At 45.4% G+C, this 20,566-nt stretch overlaps 1 protein-coding gene across 2 annotated transcripts in view; it reads right to left on the bottom strand.

The window, feature by feature from the left end:
• The window catches only part of LOC147420219 (acyl-UDP-N-acetylglucosamine O-acyltransferase), a 49,346-nt gene extending 29,077 nt beyond the window's left edge, over positions 1–20,269 (bottom strand). The window contains exons 1-2 of one of the 2 annotated variants that reach the window (XM_086503877.1): positions 19,990–20,269; positions 18,670–19,904 (exon numbers count right to left, since the gene is read on the bottom strand). In XM_086503877.1, coding sequence (XP_086360003.1) covers positions 18,670–19,596 — 927 coding nt within the window. In that variant the 5' untranslated portion in view covers positions 19,597–19,904; positions 19,990–20,269. The remainder of the gene's footprint in view (positions 1–18,669; positions 19,905–19,989) is intronic. The other variant, XM_086503875.1, reaches the window with a different exon arrangement.
• Between the last annotated feature and the right edge of the window lie 297 nt (positions 20,270–20,566).

Genomic DNA, 20,566 nt, shown 5'->3' with positions numbered 1-20,566 from the left:
AAAGACATAGATCCGGCACGCAAAACGCCGCCAAGCCGTCGCGAGAAACACGGCCAAAAACGCAGCTGATGATGGACAGCGATGTGAGCACTCGATGCAACGAGGTAATGGTCGGGAGAGGGGCTTGATGTGCTGCTGAAGCTCAATGGCTGCATATGGGCTAGCATTTGCAGACCTAGATTGTTTCTTGCGAGGAAAAGGGCTGAAATCTGAAAACGTTGGGCTGAGATGTTGTCCGGGACTTGCTCACGAGGATTGAGGCCAAAAACGCTAGGCTCGGAGCAGATGCAAAACGCTAGGGCTGAACTACAGAAAACGTTGGGCTCTTGCTGGCGCTAGCTCTTAATGACTAAAAACGCTGGCCTAGCTAATCCTTTTATATGAGTTTCGGCCAGGTCGAGAAACTTAGGTCAAGTTGAGAAAAATGCGCAAATGACTGCACATGGGCGACAAGTCACTGCTCTCGGTGAACCATTTGACAAACCGACTGGACCGAACGTTTCTCTAACCTAGACCTACATGCTCATCATGCACGATGCCCACCGTAGTGTCATAACATCTGTCAAAACGCTTGTACAATCCATTTATGCAAGTGTCGTGTGCGCATTACACTTGCGCCACATGGACATGCTTCTGCTACAGTCTAGCATCAATCTTAGCTTAGAACCTAGCATGGTACCTTTGTGAGCCGCTAGCAGGACGTACATGTCCAAGCCGGTCATAGTTGCATACCCTCTCTTGCACAGTACCGCATTTTAGCACTTAGGCATTTACCGCAAGCACCGTCATCGTCGTCGTCAAGCATCTCAACATTTAGAACCATCGTACCAGACTTTGTGCAATCTAAAGCAAATACCTCTCTAGCAATAGAGAGGGTGGCCCTTGGAGGGTGGTTTGGGACCCCATCTGCTCTCTCTCTCTCTCTCTCTCTCTCTCTCTCTCTCAGTTTTCCATTCTCTCTTGTTTTGGTTCATTGCACAATCTCTCATTAAGTACAGAGGGGCTCTCTCTCCCCTTCAGTAAAAGGAACCTTGAGCACACACTGATCACTCATCCTGAGCATACACCATCATTCACTTCCACTGCACATTACATTGGTATCAAAGCTCTGTGCATGCTTTGGCTTCGCGAACTCAAGGGAAGAACCCCAAGTACCCAAGTACACAAAGACCCGAGGGAACCTCTCCCAGGTTTTTTTCCCTAAAAGAATCTTCGAATCTCGATCCCGGACTTACCAGCTCTTATCTTCATCGCCATGTCTTTGAAGAAAGGTCGACCTCGGAAACACAACCACCCAGATCTTGAGTACCACGATCTACTTGCCTCTTATGCGGATATGGAAGGAGTTGGAGACAAGATCCCTGACCATCTCCCTAACCATCTTCCACATTCGCATTCGCATATAGCGTGCATCCACTTCCGTCGACAAGAAACCCTTGGAAATACCTCCCAGTGCCCTTACCTTTCAGCTTCACCCGCACTGTTTTCACGACAGGACTATTCGAGTGGTAGTACTTGGTCGCAAGGCAGAGTCGGCACCAAGGCTGGCATTTTGCGACAGTAGTAAGGCTAGCTAATAAGTTGTGTGGTCCGTGTTTACATCGCAACAGACCTACCTCCACAATATCCACCCATTTGAAGGAGTTTTCATCAGTTTATGCATCCACAAGCATCAGAAGCATTCAGCATCAGAAGTACAGGAAGAATCCAAAGATAGAAGTTCGACAGTTGTGCTTCACCTATAGCAGGGGGATGTCACGTGTGCATTGCACTTACGCCACGTGAACATGCTTCTACGACAGTCTAGCATCAATCTTACCTTAGAACCTAGCCTAGCACCTTTGTGAGCCTCTAGCAGGACGTGCATGTCCAGACCGGTCATAGTTGCAACTTACGCATTTACCACATGTGAACCGCCTCTTAAAGGCACACTTAATTAATAAGTGACTAACATTTTTATGAGATGGTGGAAATTATTCCCAACCTGCTCGACCCAGCCTTTTCCACCTATAAAGACAGCCCTATGCAGCGCTAGAAGAACAGGAAGTAGGAAGAGATGTACCGCATGTCCTCTCAGCCTCATTATCGTTTTTCAGCCAGATCGCCGACAGTTTCCTCAGACTTTCCTCAACGTTTTCAGCCCAAAAAGACCAGCATTTTCAGCTCAGAACGACCATCGATTCAACCTCTAATTGCCATCAGATTTCAGCCCGTCGTCCTCGGCGATAGCATTCAACCCCTAGCCTCATCATGGTTGCAGATTCGAGCCATCGACATCGCTAGCAGTTTCGGCATTCAGCCACCACAGCCTCGTTGTAATCGTCGTCGTCGACACAGTACCCCAACATCTAATACCCCTTGTGTTCGGCTAGGCTCTTGCCTAGCTCAACATAAGGATCCTCAGTACCCGCAGTACCCTGCAAATTCCCTTAGTACCATGTTGTCGTCATCATCGCCGTCGACATAGAACCCCTCAGTCCTCGTCATCGTCGTTGACATAGGACCCCTCAGTACCCTGCAATACCTCAGCAGTACCTTCAGTACCCTAGTACCCGCAGCACCCTTTGTCACCAGCGTGTGACTACTATCTATCCTTTTTGTTGATTTCTTTCTTATTATTTATTTACTTTCACTTTTTGGAAACACCCCTCCGGAAATCTAACTGCCTTGCATTGCATAGCTAGTGTGGAACTGTTCAGAGGGAGTCCAGGCTTGAGGGCAAGAGAGCACTAAGGTTGGACAAGGACTATGGTTAGCCAAAGTGGGATCATTGACTAGCCAAAGTGGAATCCTTCGCTACAGAGGCTACATTTCAGTTCTGGGTGTGGCTGCAGTGTACAAAGGGGGTCAGATGACCTAGAAAGATACAATGGCAGCATCTCCTAAAATTTAGAGAACTGCTATTTTGGGACCTAAAAATGTGTTTGCGTCATTACCTCCGGAATGACAAGGAGAACATTTTCTTACTCTGCCGTGAAGTCAACTGGGCAACCGGTTGGGAGATTTTTAGGCGGCCACCCCGAAACGGGAAAATGCTTGTAAATGCGCCAAGTGGCACATTCTGGTGCACTTTCCTCATGCATGGAGAAGTGGCGCTGAATTTGAAGGGAAAAGAGGCTCATTTGCAGATTTTGTCACAGGTTAAGAGCTATGGAGTGCTTCCTTTCCCTCCTATGTACAGTGCGGTGCCAGGAGTGATGCCCTGCACGCTACGCATTGCCCTCTCTCCCCTATGGCAGTATGTTATGCCCCTCTAGTGGGCTTTTCAATTGACCAATGTACAGTTGTGTGGGTTCATGCGCGATTGCCGAGGCAAGAGCCTCTTGCACAGGTACTAGATTAGCTAGCGGCTAATCCCCCGCAGGTACAGGTGAATTTGGAGAGGTTTCACACCAGAAATCTCGTCCGATTCAAAGGGCAAGTAGCCCTACAAGTGCGGGAGCTCGAGGACTTGCTACGGATGCGACCGGCACGTGAAACAGAGCCCGAAACAGTAAATTACAGCCTGCTGTGTATTTTTGCAGGTTTAGGGTTTTGGCCCTAAACGGTCCCTAATACCCCCAGGAGGTTCGGGGACGCGAGGGGACCGCTGTACAGGTGATCTGGCGCATTTTCGGGGCTGAAAACAGAGAATTCAGCGTGCTGCAGATTCTCGCCAGGTTTTGCAAAGTGCCCGTATGCGTCGGGAAAGTCATTCAATGCGTGGGAATACTGACTGTGAAGGGTCCTAGTACAATTATGCTGCCGAAATCGGGCCGGAACAGTTGAAATTCAGCCAAGCTTGTGCGGGGCAGCTTGTAGGGAACCTCAACGTTTATTCCCTCTTTTAAACAATAAAGAAATACCGAAAGGGGCGCCTAAGTTAGGGGCCAATCTGGTGTCGGTCTACTCATACCCTCTCCCCTTTGTTGTGTCTTGAAAGTACAGGTAAAGTGGGCGACAAATTAAATGGGTGAAAGCAAATAAGTTTTAAGTCTAAAGTCTACCGCCCTTTTTGAAAGTACAGGCCGGTTCCATGGTTCCATCGACGGGATTAAATCACTTTTTTCCATAGAAGTGAGCCTTGGTCATTTTGGGCTTGAAGACACAGGGGATCATAGACCAGACACAGGGAATTGCAATTATGGCTGACAGACCAGATGATGTGACTGAAGAGGTTTCCTCTTCACAGGGTCAACAGACACATGAAGTGGGTGAGTCTTCAAGACCGCCACAGACGGATGATGATATATTTAGGACCCAGTTGGCTACTGCTGTGGCTATGTTCACACAAGTAATGCAGAACCCGAGGCTTTTAGCCTTTCTGCAACCTCCTCTTCCATCTCAGCAAGTTGGGTCACTGGATCATATTCAAAAGCCTGTTAAGGCTCGAACACAGGTGATTCATACTGCAAAGTCAATGGAAACACCTGTACACTTAACGGAGAACATGCAGTCTCCAATACTTGTGCCTAAGGTGCAAGAACAAGTGGCTGAGATGCCAGTCTTTCAAGTTGTACCAGTTCAGCCAACCACTTTTCAGCAGCCTATAGCTGGTTCTAATGGGAAGGGAAGCAACCTACAGGCTATGCAACAAGTCTTCCCACCACCTTCAGTACACCCTGGCTATTTTGGAGGTGGATCGGTATTCCAGGTCATGGCTGGTCATGCACCTGGAAATCAGTTTTACACGCCAGGAGCAGTGTTCGGGGGTGCTCAAACGATGATGCCTAACCCCATGTATGGTGTCACCGGCATGCTACCAGGGTTTCAAAGCACTCAAGGCCAATTTGGGATGCCACAGGCAAATTTTGGTATGGCTGGAATTACAAATCAGCAGCCAAATATGGCATTTCCAGGTCAACTTAATTGCGGTCAGGGAACGCAAATGAACCCTAACAGTGTTCCCATGTTTCAGTCACTTCCATATGACAACTTAACGCCGCTAGAGAGGCCAACTCCGTACAAAGAAGGTGGCAAAGGTGTGACATTCACGACCTTTACAAGGTTTGATGACAGGAAGAAGGCTCTCTCATTCCTCCAACAGTTTGACAACGCCTATGCAAGGGAAAACTTTACAGAGGCTTCAAAGGTCCGCAAGGCAGCCACTTTCTTGACAGGGAATGCGGGACAATGGTGGACAACTTTATTGCTGCAAGGGCAAGCTCCATCCACATGGATTTACTTCAAGCAGATTTTTGCAGCAGCATGGTTATCTGATGACTTTGAAGCAGATATCATGACAGAATGGCACCAGCTTAATGCTGCCACTTGCAGAAATCTGGATGACTATAATCGGAAGTTTTGGAAAGCTCTACTTCCAGTAACTTCCTATAGGTTTGTGCCATTGACAGAACACATTGAAAAATACTGTTGTGGCCTACCCAAAGGATTGAGAAAGTACTGCACGAAAACCAAAGTCACTACTTTGACGCAGCTCATCGAGGTAGCAAACACTGGCAATGGTTTGCTCAAGGGAGAAGATTGTGAATTCAATACTGGCGTCAAGGAAGGATCAGCCAAGAAAAATTCACCGAAGAAGCACGTTCCCAATGAGGTTCCTAAAGGGACTCAGGAGCCAGCCAATGCAGGGAAAGGCAAAGCTACCGCTGAATCAGAAAAGGGGCCAGCAAAGAAATGGAAAAGACGTTTTCCTCGCAAGTCGGAAGAGCAAAAGAAGGTCCTGAGGTCAAAGAACAAATGCTTCATCTGTGAGCAGCCTGGCCACATTGCTTACAATTGTCCTACAAAGAAAAGGCCAACTGATTCTGAAGACAAGGAGGACAGGAAAGGAAAGAAGCCCATGGCTAGTCTAGTGCCAGATATGGTGGGCGACAAGCCAAATTCAGATGCAAGTGAGCTTTGCAGAGCATGGGGAAAAGTCGGGGATCAAACAGTGCTTATCTTCTTTGATCCAGGTGCCAAAGCCAACTTCATTTCCCCAGAATTGGCTTCCAAGTTGGGAATCAGACATGAAGAGATGGGGTATACAACAGAGGCAGGTTTGGCATGTCATGGCCATACAGAGGTTGTGACACCCATCATCGGAAAGTTGCGCCTCCATATCCAGTCCTATGTAGATGCTGAAGAATTTTACATCATGCCACTGGACGGATGTGATGTGTTGTTAGGTATTCCTTGGTTATTTCGTGTACAGGGAATCATGGATGCCTACAACAAAAAGATCACTATACAAAGCAGGGGAAAGACTCACACTCTGGATGTAAAGCTTAAAGGGGAGTCTATTCCCACTGTATCAACTTCTGCTATTACTTCAATAATGAAAAAGCATCTTTCTGCGTACTTGGTTTTTGCACGTGAAGTGTCATGTCAGATTGTGATGAATCAAATTTATCTGTGCTGGATAAAGAAAGGTCAATGTTTTTACAAAAGTATAGTGACTGTTTTTCCGATTCATTACCGTCTCAATTACCGCCAAAGAGACCCGAGGACCATGCGATAGATTTGGTGCCAGGCAGTAGCCCACCAAATAAGCCTCCGTACAAGGTTAGTGCGGCTCAGCAGAAAGAGATAATGGGCCAAGTACAGGAGCTGTTAGAAAAGGGGCTGATTCAGCCCAGTTCATCTCCATTATGTTCTCCAGTGTTGTTGGTGCAGAAAAAGGATGGCTCATGGCGTATGTGCATCGACTACCGTGCACTGAACAAGAATACCATCAAGAATAGGTTCCCTAAACCTAGAATTGATGATATTCTGGACAAATTAGAAGGAGCAGCTATGTTTAGCAAGATAGATCTAAAGAGTGGGTACCATCAGATCCGCATTAGTTCAGAGGATGTGCACAAGACTGCTTTTAGAACAACGTTTGGCCTTTACGAATTTTTAGTGATGCCCTTTGGTCTCACAAATGCTCCTGCTACATTCAATAGGATGATGGACAGAATTTTCCGTCCACACCAACAATTTGTTGGTACATTCTTTGATGACATGATAGTCTACTCAAAGAATGAAGAGGAGCATAGGCATCACTTGGCCATTGTATTCAAAGAGCTACGCAGTCATAGGTTGCTCGTCAATGCAAAGAAAAATGAATTTTTTTTGGAAGAGATTCACTTTCTCGGACACATTGTCTCAAAGGATGGTGTCAGAATGGATCCTGCAAAAGTTGAAGCGATCAAGTCATGGCCAAATTTGAACACGGTGCACGATGTCCGAAGCTTCTTGGTACTATGCTCCTATTACAGAAGGTTTATCCGAAATTTCGTTGAGATTGCTTCACCTTTCCATGCTCTTCAAAAGAAGGCAGTCACCTTTAGATGGACACAGAAAGAGATTTCAGCTTTTAATCTCTTAAAGGAAAAGATGACTTCAGATCCAGTCATTGTGTTGCCAGATCTTAGGAAGTCATTTGTGGTCCAGTGTGACGCCTGTGGTAGTAGCATTGGTGCAGTGCTAATGCAAGATGGCAGGGTAGTAGTCTATGAGAGCAGAATTTTGCAAGGGCCAAAGATGATCATGCAGGTCTATGAGAAAGAGTTACTGGTTGTGATTCATGCGCTCTTAAGTTGGAAACACTACCTGCTAGGTGTAGACTTTGTTGTCCAAACGGACCATCAGACCTTGCGATACTTCTTGACACAGGCAAAGTTATCTGAGAAGCATATGCGATGGGCAAAAATCTTGTCCATGTTCCACTTTCAGATTGTGCAAGAAGAACGTTGTGGCTGATGCCTTGTCAAGGAAGCCACAAAATTCAGCTGTGTCAATTCCTTATCATCTTGCACTTGATGATATGAGGGAACAGTATGAAAATGATGAAGATTTTGCAAGGGTCTTCGAGCAGCTAATGGATGGACGTCATGAACACTATCTTCTTAAAGACGGGTTCATGATGATGCATGGCAGATTGTGTGTCACAAAGCCATTGCGACGCAAAGTTATGGAAGAGAGTCATGTCCCACCGTATGCATGGCATTGTGGTATCGATGCTACAGTTAAAGCGGTTGAGACATTCTTCTATTGGCCTACATTGAGAAGAGATGTGGATGCCTTTGTGCGAGAATGCCTAATTTGCCAGAAGGTCAAGTTTGACAGGCAAAAGGCCCCAGGGTTATTGCAACCACTACCTATTCCAGATAAACCATGGGAAAGTATTGCTATGGATTTTATCTTTGATCTTCCGAGAACGCAGACAAGAAATGATGGTATTTGGACCATCATTTGCAGATTCAGCAAGCAGGCACATTTTATTCTTGTCAGGAAGAAGATAAAGCCAGATCAGATGGCACGCTTGTTTATGAGCAATATTTTCAAGTATCATGTCATGCCACAGTCGATTGTTAGCGACCGTGATCCACGCATGACAAGTTTGTTCTGAAGAGGCTTGCTTGAGAATATGGGCACCACGCTCAAATTCTCTTCGTCATTTCATCCTCAAACAGATGGGCAGTCAAAAGAGGCAAATTCTACTGTCCTAGATCTGCTGAAGTGCTACGTGTCAGAGCATAAAGGAAAGTGGGAGCAATATTTTGTGAGGATTCTAGGTGCTAATCCTTAATTAAGTACTTAAACTCATGATTAAGACTTAAGAAACTGAAACTGAACTTAGAACAAGACTTAGAAGACTCTGTGTTTGATTCATTGATTGTGTGATACAAGGGTTCCTTTTATAGAAATTGAATAGTCATCAGTGAAGAGGCATGTCTCTTTGTGAAGAGACATGACTTTAGGCGAAAAGACACATCCTTTCGGCGAAGAGCTGCAACCATTGGGTGAAGAGTCGCATCCGTAAGCTGAAGGAGTGTGACCAGTCATCGAAGGAGTGTGGCTTTTGGCGAAGAGGCTGTAACTAAGTCAGACTTTGTAAATAATTAATTTATTTACGAGAACAGAATCATCTAATTAGTTGGGTGTACACCATAATAGACCTAGCAGTTCTAAGGCCTCAAGTGAGCCTAAATGCGGGCCACAACACCTCAGAGGGACCTTAGCAGAAATTACCCTGAAGCCCTAGTGATTGGGAAATCGGGTCTTCAGAAAGGGGTAAGCAGTAGCCTCAGATTTTAGGCTCAGGAAAAATACGCGCGTCAGTACAAGCACATGAATGAGATGGGGTCCTTAGAGCAGTGACCCTAAGGTTAATAAAGCTAATAAAGCCTTAGGGTAAGTTTCGTTAAATTAAATTTAACGGTCCGTGCCCGGGCAGGCAGCTGGACAAGTGTAAACAGGTAAAGGCGGTGCAGTGCCAATGCGGCATTGCGCCGGCAGACCTTTGGTGTTCTCATAAAAGAATCATTGGTAGCATTTGTTAGTTAGTTGCACATTTTTAATTAATGAGCTAGACGTTTTTAAAGTCAAAAGTTGAATGGTTTTTAAGTTTTTAAAGTAAGTGTGCCAAGTGGCACACTTACCAATGCAAACTAACTCTCTCACTCTCACTCTCACCCTCTCTCTCTTCCTAGCGCCCCCTCTCCCTGATGGCTATTTAGGAGCCCCCCCTTCCCCATTTTCAGGGCTGGCAGTGCACCTACCCCCCAAATGTGAGCGTGCTCTACGCGGTGGAGCCCTCCATTGAAGCTTGAGAGCAGCCCCTTGCGACATATGTGGTAGCCTTGTGCTCCCATTGTCAAGAACAAGGGATCTCACAGTCATAGACACCTTCTGGTGAAGTTTCATCGCGAGAAGCTGCCGTAGACGCTCTCTTAGCAGAGTGCGGCTGCTGTAATTCTCTGTTTTCAGCCCCTAATCACCTCGATTAGGGCTGTTTTCAGCAGATCAGCCATAGAAATTCTCTTCTCTCTCCTTATCCTAAGTCTACATCAAGTTTGGCGCGATTCCATCGCGAAGAAGACCTCTGTTTCGACGTAGGGGTGTGCACACTGCACAGGTAAGAATTTCAGGTTATGTACAGAAAATTACAGCAAGCATGTGCGTGTGCATTTTGCTTGTTTCTCTTTTGTGTTCGATGCATGAATGAATGAGCATGAAGGCAACACATAACGGAAGATGGACTCTCCTCTGTGAGAGCTTCCGATGAGCTGTTTTGGAAGATAGACTCTCTTTTTGAGAGCTTCCAACCAGTCTCGCAGAAGAGGGGAAATCCCCTAAGCAGAAAGAAAGTGGAAACACTTTCTCAGTCAGTAGTCAGAACAGAACAGAAGAAAGAATAGAGGACGGGCGTATGCCCCGTTCCTGTGCTTGTAAAGATTCTCCCTTAGTAATAAAGATATTCTCTTTATGGGGGGGGACCAGCCCATCTTCTGGTCCCCAATGGAGTGTCAAGTTTTCTCTCTCCCTCTAATTCTCTTGAGTATTTGAAGTGCAATTAAACGTCAGTTTACGCTTCCGTATTTTTTTTGTGACAGAGGCACGTCTTTTGGGCGAAGGGGTGTGACCATCCAAGCGCAGGGGTTCTCCTTGGCATGGCACTTCGCGTATCTACAACTAGGAGTAGATGTATTGCTGTTAACATAGTCACAATCGTGACATTCCCTCCCATTTAAAATGAGAGCCCGTGTCAAAGAAATGACTTCTGATGTTGATAGAACTCTGGAAAAGCATTGAATCTTCGAAAATCTTCAGTCTTTGAGTTATCTGAAGTCTTTGTCTTGAACCTTTGCTTCTTGCGAAACCTTTTTGCTTTGACTGCTAAATCCCATGTCATTGCATTATTGAAAGACTTTTTAGAGGAACCTGGCATAATTAGGTTGATTGCAATAAGAGGTTCATCTTCAAAATTCTTCATGCGATGTAAGATTTCTGGTTCAAAATCTTCCACTAACTGCGAAATATTTGGGGAAGAGGAAATCTTCTCAAGGTACTCTTGAGATGGGGTGACTTCAACTTTATGAAGCACTGGAGAGGATTTTGGCTTGAGATTGTAATCATCTTTCAATAACGAATCCCAAAATTCTTCAGAATCATCTTCTGGAACTGTAACTTCATGACTTGTAATTGGCATATCATCATCCAATAAAGAATCAAAGAAAGCATAGTCGTCTTCAGACTCGGAATCTGCAACTATATCTTTATCTTTGTCTTCATCGATTGATTCGGGAGAAGTTAATGAATTCAAAAATTCATCAATAATAATATCTGCATCTGCATCGGAAATCATATTCTCTTCATAATCCATTGTATCATGTCGCTTGACTAGTACACGTGAGGCTTGAATCACTCTTTCCGCATGAGAAAGCCCATGTAAAGTCAATTCACGTCCATCTTTGAACAAATTGATAGTATGTCCTCGAAAGCTAATAACTGGATCATATTGGAATAACCAATGCTGACCAAGAATCATGTCGTAATAAGATAAAGGCATGACTTCGAAATCCAATTGATCTACATAAGTTTGAATCTCAAACTGCAACTGTCGAACTGTCTGATCACAAGTTAAACTCGATCCATCTGCTAATTCCACATCATATAAGTGAGATGTCTTCTGAGTTGGTAAGCCAAGCTGTTGAACTATTTGAGTGCTGACGAAATTATTCGAGCATCCGCTGTCCACCAAAATATTTATGGAGCGACCATTGAGTAGTCCAAAAAGGCTCAAAACTTGCTTTGAGAGAGGCTCCAAAACTGAAGAATTGCACTGAGCATGCTTCATAAGAATAGTCATATCCTCGGAGACACGAATTGTATTGACCACAGATTTTCCTTTATCCTTAGCAGAATCTGGTTGTTCAAAATTCAATGATGTTTCCGCGTTGGAATTTCTTTTCAAATTAGACGGATTTGGTCTCTTTGGACATTGATACCATCGATACCATCTATGGTCACCACTGCAAACTGTACATAATCCTTCCTTCTTTGAAGTCGAAGGTCCATTTGACGAAGAGCCTTGCAGAGTATTGGAATGCCCATCTTGAGAAAAATCACGTCCTTTACCACGATCAAGTGGAGGAACATGTGAAGAAGATCTGCTTTCAGATTGTCGATCTTGATAATAGAACTTTGAAGTTGAATAAGGTTGCGTTGCTTGCTGCCTGAATTGAGACTGATGTTGCTGACTTTGGCTATAGTTGTCTCTGCGATCGCGTTGTGAAAAGCGAGCGCTGTTTGAAGATCTGTTACCAGGGAGAAAATTCCGTGTAGGGCGTCGATTATCGCCAAGACGCTCCACATAGGCAATTGCAGCATCCAAGGTGGTAGGGTTGTATTTGTGCACATCGTCCTTCAGGTTGGGTTCGAGTCCGTCGATAAAGCTGTGAAGTTTATCAGAGGGACTAAGGGTCTCTATCTTCAGAGTTAATCTTTGGAACTCTGTGATGTACGCGGCCAAGGAACCTGTCTGGTTCAGGCGGCGAAGAGAGGACCGGGCATGAAAATCCGCATTGGCAAGTTCGAACGCCTTGCGAATAGCACGCCGAAATTTATCCCAAGAAGGTGTGTGTTTACCATCAGCAACCCGTCGTTGCCACCAAAGAAATGTTGTGTCCTTGAGCAGAGAACTAGCAAGTGCAATACTCTCGACCAAGTCTGTGTTCGATAAGTAAATCTCTATTTTGAACAGCCATTGGTCCAGCACGCGCTTGTCGCGGCGACCAGTGTATGGTTTCGGCAGTTTAACATCAAGCTTCTTCTTCTGTGCAGCATTAAAAATTGTAAAGTAAGTGAAGTTCGCGATTGTCTACCTCTTCAGTTGGGTCTGGTTCGTTTGGTTCGTCCACTGAAGCTTCGGAAGAATGTGTTGAAGATGTTGCATTAGTAGTTCGAGAAACAGCAGGTCGACTTCGAGAAGTATTTTCCGTGTGCATCTCATCCAAGCGAGTGTGAAGTGATGCAAGGCTTGCGGAAAGTGTGGCCATCTGCTCCTTAATAAGAGTAAGGGCATCGTCAGATTGACCACCTCCATCCTGAGAATTTGGCATGGTTACGCCTCAAAAAGAACTAATAGGTGCAAGTGCTGGGTCGAGAACAGATTCTGGGACGGGAGCACTTGCGGAAGCTCCGTTATAGGGAGAGGATTAGCCGGTACGGCTTCTTCGGGAACTTCGTCTATATATGAAAGATAAGGGACGGGCACCCCGAATACATCGTCTACCATGGGTGCGATTCCCATGGCGTCCAAAGGACAAGCAAGGAGCCAACGTTGTGAGAGAAATTTGCAGAATAACATGCGCCCATTTGTAATGCTGCTTGCTAGTCGTCATGTATTTCTCGTAAGTGAATTTGGGGAAGGGTTAATGTATAAGGTAAGTTCACATGAGGGCTTTTAAAAAAATTTGGGTCTTTGGGCGGCCAACTTAAATCAAGTGCTTGGCCGGGTGGGGTTTTTTTTATATTAAAACTTGCACTGAATTTAACTGGCTGCCTGTTGGTTAATTAATCCAAATGACCTTTGGTTGGCCGGTCAAGTTTGGGCGGGCGGACACCACTTAAAATTTATGAAGTGATTATAGTTTCAGCCAGCGTTTTTAAAAAAACACTCCAGCGTAAGAATTGTCCAGCGCAACCATTCCAGCCAACAAAGAGGTTTAGAAGGCAGCGTTTCAGATTTCAGCCTGACACTATGTGGGGAAAGGGTGCGCTAGTGAAGGGGCAAACCTGCAGCCAGCGTGTGAACTTTCAGCCCAATTGTGTACGGACAGTCCCGATTGGCAAGCAGCATCACTGAATCATGAAGAGGCATGGCGAAGAGGCAAGCCTATGCAGGAAGGGGCAAGGCTGAGAGAGTGCGGTTGTTCGCGAAGGGACTTCCGCGTACAAAGAGACATGGCGAAGGGTGTCACCGACGAGGCAAGTCACGATTTTGTTTGCCTGTTGTGTGTGCTGGACCGGCTGAGATTCACAGCAAAATTCGCAAAGGGGTGCACTTGGTGACTCTAAAGCCTTCACACCCGAGAAGAGACTCCAATACAACTTCACACACATAATTGATACTTATGTAGTTAGTATTAGGATAACAAATACCATGTTACCTGATACCATCGGGGAAGAGATTGAATTCCATCTTTCTTCTGCTTCCATACAACTCCGGGTAGGGGTAGAGTGTAGCGGCGGTGAGAGGCTCACAACCTTCGAGTCCCGGAAAAAATTTGCTCTGATACCACTGTGAGGATTCTAGGTGCTAATCCTTAATTAAGTACTTAAACTCATGATTAAGACTTAAGAAACTGAAACTGAACTTAGAACAAGACTTAGAAGACTCTGTGTTTGATTCATTGATTGTGTGATACAAGGGTTCCTTTTATAGGAATTGAATAGTCATCAGTGAAGAGGCATGTCTCTTTGTGAAGAGACATGACTTTAGGCGAAAAGACACATCCTTTCGGCGAAGAGCTGCAACCATTGGGTGAAGAGTCGCATCCGTAAGGTGAAGGAGTGTAACCAGTCATCGAAGGAGTGTGGCTTTTGGCGAAGAGGCACGTCTTTTGGGCGAAGGGGTGTGACCATAGAAGCGCAGGGGTTCTCCTTGGCATGGCACTTCGCGTATCTGCAACTAGGAGTAGATGTATTGCTGTTAACATAGTCACAATCGTGACATATTTGCCATTGGTGGAGTATGCGTACAATAATACAGTGCATTCATCAACTGGCAAGGCACCTTTTGAGATAGTTGAAGGTGGCAAGAAAGTTCCTCCCATACTGCATACAAAGGACAAGATATTTGAAGCAGATAAGTATGTTCAGGACATGGATGAAATGTACAAGAAGGTCAAAGTGGCCTTAGAAAAGACTCAGGCAAAGCAAAAGAAAGCAGCTGATCGTCACCGTCGTGAAGTGGTATTTTCACTTGGTGATTGGGTGCTTCTACGCTTTGAAAAGGCAAGGTTAAAGAAGATGAAGAGCAGGGAAAGACTTTTTCCAAAGCTCAGCATGCGTTACTATGGGCCTTTTCAAGTGTGTGACATAATCAGTGATGTTGCATATAGACTGAAATTGCCTGACAATTGGAAGATTCACAATGCGTTTCATGTGAGTCTTCTCAGACCCTATGTGGGTGATGTGCCAGAAGATATGCCAGCTGAAGATCAGCCGGAAGTCGAGGGATCTTGGTCCCGGAACAGATTTTGGCACATAAAGAAAGAAAAATGAAAGGCAAGGTTGCTAGGCGTTACTTGGTAAAGTTCAAAAACTATCAATGGATGCTAAGTGGATGGAAGAAGGTGAACTTGCAAAGTCACCAACTGTGTTATCACTTTACCTTGAAGCCTTCGATTTGCAACCTACCTTGACCCCTTGAGTTTCAAAGCTACATGGATTGTCAGTGTGACAATGGCTTTTGAAACAAATGATGTACATGGTATTTAAAGTGAGCTCAAATCAAATACATGTTACATGAATGTTAGAGCTGTACAGATTGTCAGTTTGGCAATTGCTCTTATGGAATGTCCAAAAGTGTGCTTAGTGCTATAGAAGTGAGTATTTCTTGTCAGTTTGTTAAGGATACAGTAATTGCTTCTATTAAAGGGTACATGTGTAACTGCATTCTTAAACTGTCGGTTTAGGTATGCTCGAAAGTATTACGGGATCCAACGTGTACTAAAAGACAGTGGCAAAATGTGTGGCTACCATTTTGTCATTGGAAAGTTAGTGACTCAAAGCAATGGCAGAGTGCAAAGCTACCACTCTGTCATTGGAACAGGATTCACACGCAGGCAATACATGTGTCGACGAGGTGTTGAATACACCAGGGTTGACAATGAGCATGTATGTGTCGTACATGTGTTGACAGGTGTTGAATACATCAATGTTGACTGTGAGCATGTACGACATAGATGCAAACGAGGACGTTTGAGATTTCAAGAGGGGGGTATGTCACCAACGTGTGACTACTATCTATCCTTTTTGTTGATTTCTTTCTTATTATATATTTACTTTCACATTTTGAAAACACCCCTCGGGAAATCTAACTGCCCTGCATTGCATAGCTAGTGTGGAACTGTTCAGAGGGAATCCAGGCTTGAGAACGAGAGAGCACTAAGGTTGGACAAGGACTATGGTTAGCCAAAGTGGGGTCATTGACTAGCCAAAGTGGAATCCTTTGCTACAGAGGCTACATTTCAGTTCTGGGTGTGGCTGCAGTGTACAAAGGGGGTCAGATGACCTAGAAAGATACAATGGCAGCATCTCCTAAAATTTAGAGAACTGCTATTTTGGGACCTAAAAATGTGTTTGCGTCATTACCTCCGGAATGACAAGAAGAACATTTCCTTACTCTGCCGTGAAGTCAACTGGGCAACCGGTTGGGAGATTTTTAGGCGGCAACCCCGAAACGGGAAAATGCTTGTAAATGCGCCAAGTGGCACATTCTGGTGCACTTTCCTCATGCATGGAGAAGTGGCGCTGAATTTGAAGGGAAAAGAGGCTCATTTGCAGATTTTGTCACAGGTTAAGAGCTATGGAGTGCTTCCTTTCCCTCCTATGTACAGTGCGGTGCCAGGAGTGATGCCCTGCACGCTACGCATTGCCCTCTCTCTCCCCTATGGCAGTATGTTATGCCCCTCTAGTGGGCTTTTCAATTGACCAATGTACAGTTGTGTGGGTTCATGCGCGATTGTCGAGGCAAGAGCCTCTTGCACAGGTACTGGATTAGCTAGCGGCTAATCCCCCGCAGGTACAGGTGAATTCGGAGAGGTTTCACGCCAAAAATCTCGTCTGATTCAAAGGGCAAGTAGCCCTACAGGTGCGGGAGCTCGAGGACTTGCTACGGATGCGATCGGCACGCGAAACGGAGCCCGAAACAGTAAATTACAACCTGCTGTGTATTTTTGCAGGTTTAGGGTTTTGGCCCTAAACAGTCCCTGATACCTCTAGGAGGTTCGGGGACGCGAGGGGACCGTTGTACAAGTGATCTGGCGCATTTTCGGGGCTGAAAACAGAGAATTCAGCGTGCTGCAGATTCTCGCCAGGTTTTGTAAAGTGCCCGTATGCGTCGGGAAAGTCGTTCAATGCGTGGGAATACTGACTGTGAAGGGTCCTAATACAGTTATGCTGCGAAATCGGGCCGGAACAGTTGAAATTCAGCCAAGCTTGTGCGGGGCAGCTTGTAGGGAACCACAGCGTTTATTCCCTCTTTTAAACAATAAAGAAATACCGAAAGGGGCGCCTAAGTTAGGGGCCAATCTGGTGTCGGTCTACTCATACAGGTGCAATCTAGCAGCCTGTATCCCTCTCCCCTTTGTTGTGTCTTGAAAGTACAGGTAAAGTGGGCGACAAATTAAATGGGTGAAAGCAAATAAGTTTTAAGTCTAAAGTCTACCGCCCTTTTCGAAAGTACAGGCCGGTTTCACCCTTCAATACCCCAGTACCCGCAGTACCCTTCAGTATCTCAGTAGTATCCGGCATCAGTAGCATCAATACCCATTAGCATCAACATCTCAACATTTAGCATCATTGTATCAGCATTGTACAAGAAATAAAGAAAGCATTTGCTCTGGCAACAGAGTAAGGGGGCCGGCCCTTGAGGGTTTGGAACCCGACATTCAATGTCGTCTCTTTTCACTCTCTTGTGTCTCTCTCATTCATTGTCTACGATGCCCACCGTAGTGTCATAACATTTGTCACAAAACGCTTGTGCAATCCATTTATGCCAGAGGGCTCCAAAACTAGAAAATTGGCTCTAGAGTTCAATGAAGCATGTCCATGTGGCACAGAGAGCCATGTGCACGTGACATTTAGTACCTGCAAGACAAGTACCCGCAGCACCTCAGCAACCCTCGCGTTTTCGTAGCCACTAGCATTTTCCTCATCAGGTCAACCAGCCTTTTCAACTTGCTATCGCCAAATCCCTCAGTACCCCAGCAGATAAACTAGCGTTTTCAATTTTCAGCCTTTAGCCTCGCAAATCCACGCATGTACAACAAGAACCCATCAAATCCATTGTAGCAGCATTTGTGCAATCTACAACAAATACCTCTCTAGCGATAAAGAGGGGGGTTTGAACCCCATCTGGTGTTAGTCTTCTCTCTCTCTCTCTATCACTCACAGCACCTTCACTCATAGCATCTCCTCTTCTCTCTCTAGTCTATTGCACATCTCTCTCAAAAAGAAAAAGGAACTCTCTCATGAAATGAAAGGAACCTTGAGTACGCACTGAGCACTAATCCTAAGTTATCACCATAAATCACTTCCACTGCACATTACACCGCAATATAAGCACAGACATCCCACAAAAAAGAAAGGGACAAGCAAAGACAGCATGCAAGAGGCAATCCACCAAGCACAAGCACACACAGCACACAAAAGAAGAAACCCACAAGCAGCGACAACATGCACCAGGCAGCAAAAGCAACCTGCGTGAAAAAACCAACAAAAACAAGCAGACAAACACTGTCGAACAGAACAGCAGCAGCGAAGGGGCAGACATCAACAGGAGGTCAATTCTTTGCACACTGCAGTAGAATCTTTGCATAGCAGGTAGAAGCACGCAACGTGGGCCTTGGCGACAAGGTATCGCACTCTCTCCACTCTCTCTCTCTATTCATTGACACAAAACTTTAATGCACAATGGAGCTTGAGAAGTGGTGTTTGCTTGGAAGCAGTGCCAAGCCAAACCATATATACAAATACCTGAAAGAATATCCTATAAAGGTAGGTGCAAGTGACTCAAATCTAACCAACACCTCCACCATGACCAAACCTTACGACATCACCAACAGTGGACTAATCAAGGATGCTCTCACGACTTTGAAAATGCGCCAAAATGAAAGGATGCATTCCATTAAAGAAGACAACTACGTACAAATATGATTTTTCCTTAAGGGGGAGGACTAAAATACATACCCCTCGCTCGTTTCTACTGCTGCACATCATTTGCCCTGTCCTTAGGTTCAAAAGTGCAGCAACATCCCTCCCCGGAAGCATTTGTTGATGACAGATAAAGCAAAGTCGTTCCAACACATTCTGCCTCCGCCTTTTTAGCGCTTTAAGCAATGCTCTCTGTGAGAGGTCTTTTAAGGTAAAAGAGCCTGTTCCCTCTTCTTCTCCAGAAGGTGGTTTCCAAGGAAAAACACAAGTTCCATGAGGATCCTGGGAAGACAAACTTGGTACATCACAACTTTTTACCGCTCTCCGTCTGAACTCTGAAAAGCGCAATTTTTCCTTATAGCAAGCATTCTCCCCTTTCTTCATAAAGCAACCTGGCTTCCATTCTCCTTGACGTCCAATGGAATCACTATAAGGAAAAACAACCAATGCATGTGCCAATTCCTCAGGCTTTTTACCAGTGTGAGTATCACACATTTCTGGTGCTTCATTTCTCCCATACCATTCACACCAAACCTGCTGTACTTGTTGTTCCGAAGGCCCTTCTTCAAGGAGAATTTGCCCTGACCCAATCCACTCAAGGGATGATGCAGGGAATGGCTCCATCAAATTCAAGTTTGAAGAGGTACTTGATTCATTCTTAGACTTTCCTTTACTTGCATTCACTATCTGGTCCCTCTCCATGAACAAACTCTCCTCAATAGAAAAGGGCTGACTAGATGAAACCGAAGCATTGCTGAGCCGTCGAGCATGTTGATTGCCACGAAGGTGATCAGCCAGAGTGGCATCACTGTAACACCGGGTAGAACAGAGTGTGCACAAGAAGATGAAAGCACGACCATCTTGCCGAAGTTCAACACAGCGATGCCCACTCTGCCACACATCCCTCAAAACTGCTCTTGCTGCAATCTCCTTCTTTGTAATGCCTACCTTCAACCCCTCCATGAAGGATTAGTTTGACAGAGCTATCACGGCCATCATACTCAAGGTCCACAAATAGCACGTACACCTGCAACTACTTCTCACACAGAGTGCTTGCGCCCTACGCAAATATAAGAAAAGTACCAAAGAGTATTTGAGGTACGCTTTGCCAATTACGGTTCTGTAAGGACGGATTTTGCAGACTGCGTCCATGCTGGGAAGCTTTTGCGTAACCTTTCTTCAAAACCACGACTGACAAGGCTGAAAGTGGCAAAGCAGTATAAGACAAGCATGCCATCATCATAACCCTGGCAAAGAGGTTCCTGCAACAACTGATACCAAGCACGCGAGTTAGGGTTTCTGCAACAACAGAAATGTATGCTCCTTCGACAAGAGAGAAACAGCGCAGAGACCTACCTGGGCGAGATCGATATGGAAGAAGCAACAAGGAGGGGGAAACGTTTGAAACGTCAAGAAACGTTCAATGTTTCAACTTCCTTCCTGAGTCGAAGGCTCGTCTGCCACGTGCTGGCTTCTTGAGCAAGAGGGGATCGTCATCGGACTGTTGAAGAATTATCCTCACATGGTCAACTCAAGCCCTGCCCACTGCCCACCGAAAGGGCGAAGGCGGAGATTAGCGGTTGCACAAAGCAGTGGCTTGGAGGGCCGTGGATTCTAACTATCAGCCGGCCTTGCCTCGGTAAACTGAAAAGCTGCAACATGCCCTCACCGCAAATTCTATGGCTAACAAGATGATTTGGGCTCAAATAAGATAGCCTTACTCTTAAAATAGACGATTGTTGCGGCTACAAACAGAAGGGCAGTGTCCCTGCAAATATACAAAATAGCATGCTACAATGAATCTACATGCCTGATGAATCGTACGTGTACAGCATCAAAGTTGTACACAATTTGAGAGAGATAGAGATCGAGGGAGAGTGCGGCATGCGCACCTCCTAGAGATCAAAGTGTCTAAAACCCATCTCTCCTCCCA

The sequence above is a fragment of the Adiantum capillus-veneris genome, chromosome 28 (assembly GCF_014529385.1).
Source record: "Adiantum capillus-veneris isolate H3 chromosome 28, ASM1452938v2, whole genome shotgun sequence".
Lineage (NCBI taxonomy): Eukaryota > Viridiplantae > Streptophyta > Polypodiopsida > Polypodiales > Pteridaceae > Adiantum > Adiantum capillus-veneris.
Note: the sequence above shows the minus strand (reverse complement) of the source record. Positions and strands in the feature narration are given on the sequence as shown.